We start from the raw sequence: 12,914 nt of genomic DNA on the forward strand, positions 1-12,914 counted from the left end.
GATGGAGTTGGTAACCAGAGGATGTTTGCTTTTGAACAAAAAACAGTATCAACATTGAAAGGAGACTTCTGGGAGATCTCTCTTCCAGTTCCACCATTACTGAGAGCCAGTGTGGTGTAGTTTTGCTTGTCTTCCCTCCCAAACCATCCCCTCGCTCTTCATTCTTTGTTACTGTTAATAATGTCACACTTTATCCGGTGGAAGCAGCTCGTAGTCTTGGCTTCATATTTGATTCTTCACTTTCTTTCTCCTCACATATCAAGGCTGTAGCCAAGTCCTGCCGTTTTTTCCTATATAACATTGCTAGGATCCATCCGTTCTTATCTGAATCTTCTGCTAAGACCCTTGTCCATGCTTTGGTTATCTCCCATTTGGACTTTTGTAATCTTCTTTTGACTGGTTTTCCTTATGCTCATCTCTTCTCTTTGGTCTCTCTTCACCATTCTGCAGCCAAGATTTCTTGGCTCGTCGTTTTGACCATGTTTCTCCTTTGTTGAAATCTCTTCATTGGCTTCCGATCCCATATAGAATGAAATATAAGCTTCTTTTGCTGACATTCAAAGCGTGTCATGGTCGTGCACCTCCTTATCTTTCCTCTCTCATTTCACTCTACCATCCCCCTCGTACCCTCCGTTCTTCAAATGTTATGTTGCTCTCCCGCCCAAGAGTCTCTGTCTCTCTTGCCCGGCTTCGCCCATTCTGTCTGGCTGCCCCGTTTGCTTGGAATGCTCTTCCAGAGCAACTACGTACCACGAGTTCCATTGTAGATTTTAAAACGCATTTGAAAACTCATTTGTTTTCAATAGCTTTTGGTATTTTAGCTTGATTTACTGTTCTTATTACTATGATTATTCTCTTATTTCTGTTTTGTGAATCCCTTTCCCCCTTCATATGTTTTAATGTGATTTTAGGTTGTAAGCCTCTAGGCAGGGTATCGCTGTTTTATTTGTATATTTTGTACAGCACCAAATACGTTGGTGCCAAATAAATAAATAATAGTGGTTAGAGCATTACACTGGGACTCAGGAGATCCGGGTTCTAGTCCCCATTTGACCAAGAAGCTCACTGAGTGCTAGTCACTGACTCTTAGCCTAACCTACCTCAGAGTCGTTGTGAGGATAAAATGGAAAAGAGGAAAATCATGTAAGCTGTCTTGGGTTCCTTCCAAAAGGAAAAAAAGGTGGGATATAAATCTAATAAAGAAATAAAATAAAATTAGTTTGGAGTCTTTAGTACTAGAGAAAGATGCTTTAAAGACACAAATCCTTTGTATTTACCCAAAGCACTGCATTCCCACGGGCAGAGTGGCAAACATTGATTAGTTTCATACATTCATTCATTACATTTTTATACTGCCTCTTGATTGGGAAGGCAGGCACGTGTACTCCAATTTAAGCAGACTTACACTGTATAGGTCCCTTTCTTTATCAGGCCATATTCACATGATCATAGACAAACATTAGGACCTCTTCAGGGACTATTCATGAGCAATCTCCCAAAACAGATTTGCCAGGCCAGCTCTTCTGTAATCTTCAGAGGACTGATAAAGACTGATGTGCTTTGCCAGGCTTCTGAGTGTTTGGATTGGTAAATTTGAGAAAATCTTTGGGTGCTTTTAATTGCTGTTCTTCCCTTCTGTGGTTTTAATTGGGTCATATTTATGATGTTTTATTCAATGAACCAATGGTGGAAAAGTTTAAAATAAATAAATACTACCCCCCAGAAAACATCATGGATTAAATCAAAGGTAGGGAATCTTGACTACATGAGGCCTGAGGTATCTCTGACAGCTCTGCCTCTTCAATCCCTGTCCAGGAACCACCCCTCTCTCCACCTGGACAAGGAAAGTCGAGTGCATTGACATAGCAACTATTGATCCATACTTTCAAAAGGTGGGGGATGTGTGAATGGATGTATGGTGTGTGAGTGTGATGGAAGGAACGGATGGGTTATGTGTGAGTATGTATATGATTGGGGTGAGGGGTGAGAGAGAGAGGGAGGTGGGGAGAAGAAGCTGGATGGATAGAAGATCAGGGGAAGTGAACCAATCTCACTCACTCACATGCTCTCCATGCATTTAGTGGGAGGGGGCAGTTGAGTGGATATGAGATGAGGTGTATGTGAATCCATTCATCCAGTGTGTGTAGGAGGGGGGAGTGATTATGACTTTAACTTAAAGACCATCATCACCACCAGCCCTCTCTCTCCCTCTCCCTCTCTCTGTCAGGGTCATCACTGCTCCATAATGTTTCTCTCTTTCTCTCTTGCATGGTTTTTATTCTGTACCCCACCTTAAGAGAGTTTAACCCTTAAAGGTAGCCTATTTTTTTTTAGTATAATGAATAAATAAAATTCTGTAGCAGCACTGAGTTGAGGAAGAGCTTGTGTAAAGCATCAAGAGAGCTCCCTGATTCTCAGTGGCTCAGGACAAACTAGATTCTCCTCTCACTTCTCCAGCCCCTGGACAATGGCTCTGCAAATCTCTGCATAGTTCAGTGCTGCTACAGGATCATCGCTGGTTTCACACACACCTTTGAGCTAGGATTCTTTAAAGGGATTGTCTGAGTTAAGGCGATTCCCACCTCTCACCCCTCTGGGTCCCACTTTTATTATTTAAAAATTACCTGGACCAAGGTGAGGCAGAGACTGGATGAGCGTTCATAGATTGGGGTTGCTCTCAGACACCAAACTGTCACTTGAGGCACAAGTGAACTCTATGGCACAGAGTGCCTTTTAGCACCTTAGATGGATATACGAACTACAGCTATCTATGCTGTGATAACCTCTTGTCTGGATTACTGCAATGTGCTATATGTGGACCTTCCTTTGAAAAAGGTCTGGAAACTTCAGCTAGTCCAAAACAGGGCAATAAGATTGTTAGCAGAGACTGGCCAATGAGATAATATTATGCCAGTACTTTCCCAGCTGCCCTGGCTACCAGTCCCTTTCCGGGCCAATTCAAAGTGATGGTATGAACATTCAAAGCCCTTAATGGCTTGGGACCAGATTACCTGTAGGATTGTCTCCTTCCATATGTACCTGTCCAGACCCGAAGGTCATCTTCAGGGGTCCTTCTCCAAGAGCCCATGCCAAAACAAGTAAGGCCGGTAGGTACCAGAAAAGGTGCATTTTCTGCTGTGGTACTCCAGTTATGGAATGAGCCTCTTAGAGAAGTTCACCTGGCACCTACGTTATACTCTTTCCAGTGCCAGATGAAGATCTTTTTTATTTTCCCAATTCTTTTTAGCATTCCACTTTTTAGCTCAACTGTTTTAAAACTGCTATTGCATTTTAAAACTCTGCACTGCTACTAGGTTTTACTCTGGTTGCACTTTTATACTGCAGTTTTAAGCCAATTTTATTTTATATTGCATTTTATGTTGTATTTTGTAGTTTTAATTGTTGTGAACCACCCAGAGAGCTTCAGCTATTGGCTAGTATAGAAACATAAATACTTAAACATCAAGATAAAGATGCTGCTACAATAGCACCTGATGGTAACTGGAAAGCAAAGGGAATGGAAGGATCATGGTATGGAAAGGGACAGTCATGGAAATAGGGCACCACTACCACCAGCCTCACTGCACAAGTCAAAACAATACTCCCCTTGAAACATAGGAAAAGTAGCGATAAGCAACATCTACACCTGTGCTGCATAAGCTGTTGCTCTGTACTTTTTTTAAAAAAAAAAGTCTGTTTTTTCTGATAGGAAGACACATGGAACAGTAGCTGGGAAAACACATGAAAGTTGTATTATAATATAATGAGCCCCGCATAAAATATGAGTGAATCAGGCATGGCCATTCCACAATAAACACCTCGATTGGAAGCAGCCAAACACAAGCACAGAGAGATACAGACACCAAGTTCAAAAGGAATACATGTGGTTATTGGGAATTTACCAGATGCTGTCTTGTCTTGCATTGTTATTTAATATGCCAAAACAAAAGAGCAAGTTAGATATGTTTATATGAATATGCATTTCAAAAATGACAGTAATCCTCTGACTCAACTCCTGTTAACAAAAAATGTTAACAAAATGGACAGCAGAGGGCAGTATTTCATTGTTCATGTTATTTTTCAAGTCTCAATGGTCTGTTATGAAGTTCTAGTAAATGAGTTTGGCAACACTGAATATAACTATATCCAATGCATACTATAGTTCTAGACCCATACGATAAATAAAGATTCCGAAAATTTTAAGCTATCTTGAAACAAAAAATGTGCTAAATGAAATATCTACATTAAACAAGGACAGCAAAGATAAATACAGGTAAAAGAAAATTCACTGAAAAGTATTAATTACTACTGTTTACAATATGAATTACAATTCTCTATACTGCTTGCCTCAGACCAATTTGCAAATTATTTATTTTATTTATTTGTAACATTTATATACCACTGGATATATAACATTTATATAAAATCTCTCAACGGTGAACATTAAAATACGATATTAAAACATAGTATTATAATACATTAAAACACATCCAACTATAATAAAGGAGCAGTAAAATAGATTGGCCTAATTAATTTACTTACAGCTCAGGGAAAGCCTGGGTGAATAAGTGAATCTTCAGGAGGCGTTTAAAAGATACCACATTTTTCTGCCTCCTGAACTACATGAGAAAGGGTTTTTCCAAATGGTGGGTGCCACTACAGAGAAGGCCTGCTGCCTCTGTACTTCATGGTGGCATTCTGTCTATTTTGGAATGATCAGCAAGACCTCTTCTGCTGATCTTAAATGTATAAGGAAGGCAGCCTGCTAGGTGTCCTAGTCCCAAGGTGTTTTGGGCTTTATATGAAAGGAACGTAACCTTGTACGTGGCTCAATAGCAAATAGACAGCCAGTGCAGTTCTTTTAACACAGGTGTTCTATGAGCATTGCTGGGAGTCCCAGTGAGCACCTTAGCTGCTATATTCCAAACCATGCACAAAGGCAGCCCTACATAGAGAACATTGTAGTAGTTTAATTGTGATGTTACCAGTATCCATATCCAGGAAAGGGCATAGTTGGTGTACCAACCAAAGGTGGTAATGGGCACTTCGGACCATTAAAGCCAACTGGGCCTCCAGTGACAAAGATAGATCCAGGAGCACCCCCAAATATGGACCTGCTACATACTTCAGAAGGAATGCAACCCCATCCAGTACAGGCAAAGGGAATGCAGCCCCATCCAGTACAGTCCAATTCCTGGACCTGGGAACCGCCAACCCATAGGGTCTCTGTCTTATTGGGATTCAGCTTCAGTTTGTTGGCCCCCATCCAAGCCATAACTGCATCCAGGCACCAGTTTAGAATGTGCACGGACTCTCCCGATTGAGATATTACAGAGAAATAGAACATCTGAGTGTGTTGGGGAGTTGCTTCACCCAAGGCTTCTGTAGCCCCATCTTATACCACATTGCCCTATGTTCCATTCTATGTTTCCATTTCCATGAAATCCCAGTTTCAAGTATAACTTGATGAGATCTGAGCTAGCAGTGACCAACCAAGAAAGAGATCTTGGGGTTGTGGTGGACAGCTTGATAAAAATGTCAGCCTGATGTGTGGCCACTGTAAAAAAAAAAAAATCAAACACCATGTTCGGCATAATTAGAAAAAGAACTCAGAATAAAACTGCCAGTATCATATATAAATCTATGGTGCAACCACACTTAGAATACAGTGCACAGTTCTGGTCACCATACCTAAAAAAAGATATTGTAGAGCTGGAAAAAGTGTGGAAAAGGGCAACTAAAATAATCAAGGGGCTGCAGCAACTCCCCTATGAGGAAAGGTTACAACAGCTGGGATTGTTTAGCTTGGAAAAAGGGAGGGTAAGGGGGGAGGGATATGATAATAGTGTACAAAATCATGCATGGTGTGGAGAATGGGGATAGGGAGGCATCCCTCTCCCATAATACTAGAACCTGGGCTCATCCCCATGAAGCTAATTGGTGGGAGATTCAGGACAGATAAAAGAAAGAACTTCTTCACACAGTGCACAGTAAAACTTATGGAATTCACCACCACAAGATGTAATGATCCACTCCAATTTGGATGGATTTAATCGGCAAATCTTTCTCTCTCTTCCACCTTCCTGCTGATTGGAGTGTGAAATCCAATCAGGAACTGCTACTGTTGGTGGAGGGAAATCCTAAATCCAAGGCAATATTGTTTTTGTTTTTATCTTAGTATAGTGATCTTACATTTTTAGGAGAAAACTTCTAGGAGCCCAGGCTACCAATTACCTGGGATGGTTTCCACCCCTGCATACTATTATTTTCTTTCTAATTCAGTTTCACAAGAGACTGAATCCAAATGAGAATTATCAATTTAGTAATTATTAACTAAACAAAAGTGTGAATAAAACAAATACATGAAAGCTACCAGAAAAATAAATTAATGGCATATGTCACAAGGTGTAGACTATGAAAGTCGCTTCTGTGGTCCCTGAATTAAGTATCTTACCATTTTATATTTCAGTAGAACAAAGAGCAACAGGCACCTTTATTAGTGCTCTGATGAAGCCATTAATCCAACCAGCCAGGAAGATTCAACAAGCTGCCCACACATCTAGTACAAATGAGAATTTGAACATAAACACATGCACATCATGATATTCATCCAGGCACACTTAACTAGCTGGATGAGTCTTTTGTTGCAGAGAAGGATATACACTATGTCCATGACCATTTATTGTTGTAGGTATTTTTGTGCTAACTGCTCATGACCAGGGCTAGATCAGGACTGTGATTTGTAGGTCAGAGGCGAAAATCCTGTCTTCCTCAACCAACCTTCACTACTGCAACTAATAAACTTACATGCACAGGCACCAATTTATTCACATAGTTGATAATCAGCATGGTTGGTCCTATGGAGTTTATCTTACTCCGTATGTGCTGTTAGAAATATAGGTCCAACATCCTCTTTCTCTGATATAAAGTGTTAAAAGGAAAATGCATGCTTATTGCTCTGAATAAATATTTTAGTAAAAAAAATGTTGTATCTTAATATAATTTCACATTCTCTATATGATCATGCCATGATCAGGGAGATGAAGCATTTATTCTAATGTAAAAGGCATCAAGTTAGCATCTACCGACTGTACTTACAAGTGTTAGACATGCATTTTGCCCCTAGCAAACAGATCTGATTGTTTTTCTGTTTCTCCCACCTTCTGTTCCCCCTTAATAGAAGTAAGGAGGTATTCCATTTCTTGTACTTGGAAGACAGAAAGAAATTCTCAGGCTGCAATGGTTAAATCTGAAACACTTCATGTGTTTGCAGTCAACCATGTCAACATCTGGAGTTGGTTGACTTTCCCCTCGAAGGATTTGTTGCACTGCCCTGGATTTTCTCCATGAATTCTCTGCATTCTGTATCCATCAGATATATGTCATACACACCCAGCTCTCAGTGTTCCAAAGCCCTCTATCCATTGAAAGTCTCCAAGCAATTTTTTAAAAACAAAACTTAAGTTTATTCAATATTTAAACATCTAAAGCCAAAATATGCTCTCCATTTCATATTTAATCCCTTTATGATCAGTGTGGTTGCTTCAGTTTAACTGAGAGCAGGGCATTGCCTTGAAATATTTGGTTTAATCCCACAGTGGTTAAGAAATTCGTAACAATTCACAACTCTATTGTACCTAGTATTACAACATATTTAATCTGGAAAAAAAATTGCCCACTGTCATGAGAATTGCAACAGCTGGACCCAACTGAGCAATTTAAGAATGAATCTGAACCGACATATTTCTTCACTCCTTCAAGTATAACTAGCTTTCTGTTAAAGGAAAGCAATTGGATACAGTTACGTTATCATTAGAAAAAAGTACAATAAGCAAGGATACACACATACATACCCACCCACCCACACACACACACACACACACACAAAGCAAATGAATATTGTATGTATGTTGACCTCTGCTGCTGTCAGTTTAATCAGTATACTAAAACTGTATATGAAATATGGGTACTTAAGACTGCAGAACTTGCTAACAATACTGGTTGTAGGCACATTAGCATTGTGAAGCAGCTACAATGAATCAAAATTTAATTGGTCTCTTTCAATTATATCCATAGGGAAAGCAAGCAGGGATTTAGGGCGATCCTCTTTCCCCTTGATTTTTCCACTAATGCTCAAAACTGAGTTAGAGATGGGCAACTAATCTATTTAAACCCAATGCCTTGTTATACTATGGCACTCTCCAGGGTGTGTGCATGTGTGCAGAATAGGTGTATGCTTGGCTTACCTTTAGTTGTTGTGGTTGGAAACCCTTATGTACCTAGCAAGTGGAAATGGAAAGATAAGAATGCAGAAAGGGGGACTTCCTAGGAAACCCAATTTTGTGCAGTTTCCAGGTCATATTGATTGTGGCCCATCACCACTGCAAAAAATGTAAATTGGAGCATCATCTGTAATGAACATGCACATTTCCCGAACCATGATTTGCGGGATTGGAGACATGCTGCAAGCTTGCACACTTCCTGGCCCTCCCATCCTGAACACCAATTTTTCTCCATTTTTAGATTACTCTAACAATAATTTGCATTGATATCCAAATTGGGCAAACTGTAGTTAGCACTAACCTCCAAATTAGGATTGAAAACCATGGTTTAATAATGTGGGTTTCTAAAATTCTGGTTTGGATATTAGCACTAACCCCAGATTTCTGATTCAAATATCAATTGAACTATGGTTATGGAAATGGAGGATGGAATCACTACCCAAGAGAGGAGAAGAGAGCCTCTCCATTCAGGTGTGAACATAAAAGAAAAAGAAACTTCTAATTGAGAAAGGAAATCATTCTGTCAAGACATTTGTTTTGCTTAAAGCTTGCATTTTTCTTCTTTAATCTTTCTTATTGTACTGAAGAACTGTATATATATTAAAAAAAACCAACAAAAGAAGAAAGAAAAATACCCCACAGAGAACAAAGACTCAAGTGTGATAAGTTTATTAAACATCTGCTTTAATGGAATCTTTGTCATTAGTGAAACGACTAAGTAAACATTTAATACAAACTCTTCCAGCAGTTCTAGGCACAGTATCCCCCCCCAGACCCCTCACAGCCCACACTCTACACACACAGTGTTAGGCTTTTCTTGTGAAGGTGAACTTAAGTATACCTTCTATACAAATGCTAAAGTAAACAAGAAAATCAGGACTCCTACATTTCTGGTTGTTGCTGCTAGCACTATTTAATTTTTATGAGTGTGATTACATAAAATTGAACCAGACCAAATAAAAATGAGCAGATTAATGACTCTTATGTGAAATTCCATAGAGATGCAGTAAATATATTCATAAGCAGAAACCAATTTTGTTTTTGTTTTTTTCATAGTCTGCTACACTGCTCACCATCTCCGAGCTTTTCACAGGATGATGTAATGTATTCACAAGCATCTCAGTGGGGAAGATAAAATGAAGTTTCTAAATCCCTAGTCCATCTTTTTTATTAAATGAAAAAGACTCTAACTGACCCCAACCATTCAGCAATATATTGATGAGCTTTCAAAGACTTTCATTTCAAAAATTACTGTTGAGAACGAATTTGGAGAGGAGGGAGTGGCAGCTCCATTCCAAACCCACTAATTAATTCATTCCAAACTTAATTATTGTTTTTTATGAGCACATTCAGTTGTTACATAGTGCAGTTTTTAATGAATAAGACGAAGTAAATGGCATTCACTTGAACTTCAGAAGTTAAAACAGATGTTTGCCCCATTATTTATGTAGAAAGGTTGTGCCTGGGGTCAAGGATAATGGAAATTAAGGAAGAGGAAGTTTACTTTTTAAGACATGAGAGGTTGCACACACACAAATGAAGCCTGTAGGATCAAATGGCTGAGAGAAAACACATTGATAGGCAAATCTCAATGTAAAGTAAGTGAAATAATTTGGAAACTAAATGCTAGGACTATAAGTTATAATAAAATTCATCTGCAGCATTTTAACAATTTACTTAGAATAAGTAATTCAAGAGGAACTTGCTTGACTTCGACAATCTTTCAAACTTGTGAGTCAGAAACAACGCCAGAATATATAAAGTACTCATGACAATATAAAGCAAACATCAATAATCCTAAAGCACAACATAACCTAAGAAATATTCTATTTCCACCAAAATGCAGTGCGATACAAAATACCCGATTTAAAAGTGAAAATGCTTGAGCTCATGCATATTTATTCAGAAGTAAATCTCCTTTCAATGGGGCTTACTTCTAGGTAAATGTGCGCTGAACTGCAGTGTTGGGGATTTAATCCAATGGCATTTTCTCACTTGTTTAACCCTAAATAAAAAAGAAAATTTTAAGTAATTACAACCACAATCCTATAGCCACTTACCTGGGAGTAAGCCCCATTGAACTCAGTGGGACTAACTTCTGAGTAACAACATATAACAGTGCGATGAACATGGATTAGTAGGTAGAAAGAACTGCTCCAACATGTCTGTCATGTCCTTGTGTTCTGGGCAAAAGTTCTGTATAAAATCACCACCACTAAGATACAACATAATCATTAATATGATCTAAAAGCTAAACATTTTGTACCTGTGATAGTGATAGTTCCCAGCATTTTTTTCTACCCTGTGGTAATCAGGATTTCTCTCTCTCTGAAGCAAGGCACTCCTTTATTTCTGTCTCTTCAAGTCACAGTGCAATAGAAGGGTGGGGGGGTAGGTTGGAGGAAAGCAGAGCTAACAGAAACACCCGGTGTCCTTCACTTCCTGATGAAAAAAGCAGACTGAAGTTGTGTTCCAGCAGCCAGATCCTTGATAGACAGCCCTTTGTGGTCCATCCCCTCTCAATGGCTCGCTGGAATGGGCAAGTTATATTCCTCAGTTTAACAATGAGATTTCCAGCTTTTGCCCATTCCACATCCCTTGTTGTTACAAAAGGCTTTGTGCGGATAAGTGGAACTTATTTAAATAAAGAATGGTGTAATTCCTCTCTCTCTCTCTCTCTCTCTCTCTCTCTCTCTCTCTCATATATTTAGATGTCTTCAAAATGAAAGCACTTTCAGAAATCACAAAAATAATATTCTAGCAATCAGTTTCCTCTAGCAACCTTATTCTCAGGACAGTGCTTGATGTAAACTGCTCTTCTGAACTACTCTACTACTATAGGTATTTTTTAATTTGAAGACTAAGAATAAGTGTAACACACACACACGTTTAATATAGGGGTGATTTTCAATGGTGAGATCAACAAAGTATCTTGTAGCACCTTAAAGTCTAACAAACTTATTTTGGCATAACCTTTCAGAGACTAAAGTCTGCTTCATCAATTTCATGAAGTGTTATCCTCAGTTAGTAGGTATTGATACATATAGGTATAGAGGGGTGGGGGAGAACTAAAAACAGTGGGAACCAAATGACAATGAAATACAAAAACTATGATCCATGAAAATTAAATAAATTCTTAAATGTATGCAATTGAATTATCACAGACTGCAGGAAAAGAGTAAATTCCACCTCAGGTGTGTAATCTGAACACCTGCATATGATAGCCAAAATGAAGTGTCACTTCTCTCGCCCTTCCTTGCAGTGTGGGGTAGACAGCAGTGCTGTCTTCCATTTGCTAATGCCACTGAATAAATTGGCTGGGTTCAGACAACTCAATAAACAATGGGGGGCGTAAAGAGGCAATTGTCCTTTGTGTTGATTATTGTCTTGTTTGGGGGGCAACACACAATGGGCACACAACTCACAGGCTTTTGCTAGACCAACGGTTATCCCGGGGTGAGCCCTGGGATAGTCCCCATGCATCCAGATGACGCACAGGGGATCCCAGACTCAGGGAGGGATCAACCCTCCCTTGCCCCAGGATAACGGGCACCACTTTTAGCCTGGTATTTTTCGCTGTCTCAGGCTGAGCCCAAGACCGCGAGCATGTGGCTCCTCTAACAAGAGGTTTTCCCGGCTCCTTGCAATTACTCGCAAGGCGCCGGGAGCTGCGGATGGGGCGCAGTGCTCCCCAGGAGCACTGTGCCCATCAGGGACAGGGAGGAGAGATCAGGGACAGAAGTTTGGGGAAGTTTTTTTTTTAAAAAAAACTCACTTTCACGCAGGAGCGCTCCTGCGCATCCAGCCCCTTCAGTAAAAAAAAATGGCGGGCGCAACGGCATGCCTTGCGTGTAGACTAGGGCTCCCCTGGACTGGTCAGGCCCAGATTTACAGGTAGGTCTAGCAAAGGCCACAGTATGTTATTTTCTGGAATTAAACAACAGGGGAAAACAACAGGCTGCTCCGTTGCTTATCCAGGGACCCATTGATTAACATGTTGTGTGGCAGGCTCTGTTGTGTAATCTTCCCCCATTGAGTGCACTATTCAAGGTCATACAGTTCTCTGGCAGAAGCGAAAGAAAGTACCCCAGCCACTCCTGTACTGCCAGCAGAACTTGCAATGCATGTTCTGCTGGCTCAGAACATGCAGAGCGTGCTTACAGTAGAGCTTTTTAATTCCCTGCTTGCAATTTCCCCAACCTTGTTGAAGCGCCATTACACCGCTCAGGTTCTGATTACTGTGGCAGTGCTGCCTGATCGCAGCTAGCGTAGCTACCTAGAAGGCTTCCGCCTCCCCTGTGATGACTGTAGAGGTATAGCAGGCATGGCAATGCAGAAAGCAAAGGAACCGCTCACTAAATGGGGCGATGCATGCATGTAATTGCTGATTTCATTGATGCCTGCTCTAAAATGACAGCCATAACTGCCTGAGCTCCTAGCGCTAGGGCTGCTGGGATACCGGGTGGATCAGTGGGAGGAACCAGGTGCTCCACTAACCACTTTGTGGTTAGCGTGTGGTTAAGGAAAACTTAACCACAAAAGGGTTAAAAGTGTTGTCTGCCAGCATTCCGCATGTGGTTAGCGTTAACCACAGCTGAACATGGTTAAGCTAACCACAAAGCCCAATGTGTT

At 40.2% G+C, this 12,914-nt stretch overlaps 1 protein-coding gene across 1 annotated transcript in view; it reads right to left on the reverse strand.

Annotated features, from left to right (window-relative positions):
- AKAP12 (A-kinase anchoring protein 12) overlaps positions 1-10,860 on the reverse strand; it is a 35,454-nt gene extending 24,594 nt beyond the window's left edge. Inside the window, exon 1 of the mRNA XM_063124538.1 lies at positions 10,549-10,860. Within this exon, the coding sequence (XP_062980608.1) occupies positions 10,549-10,573 (25 nt within the window). The 5' untranslated portion in view covers positions 10,574-10,860. The remainder of the gene's footprint in view (positions 1-10,548) is intronic.
- Positions 10,861-12,914: the final 2,054 nt, after the last annotated feature.

The sequence above is a fragment of the Elgaria multicarinata genome, chromosome 4 (assembly GCF_023053635.1).
Source record: "Elgaria multicarinata webbii isolate HBS135686 ecotype San Diego chromosome 4, rElgMul1.1.pri, whole genome shotgun sequence".
In the NCBI taxonomy this organism is placed as follows: domain Eukaryota; kingdom Metazoa; phylum Chordata; class Lepidosauria; order Squamata; family Anguidae; genus Elgaria; species Elgaria multicarinata.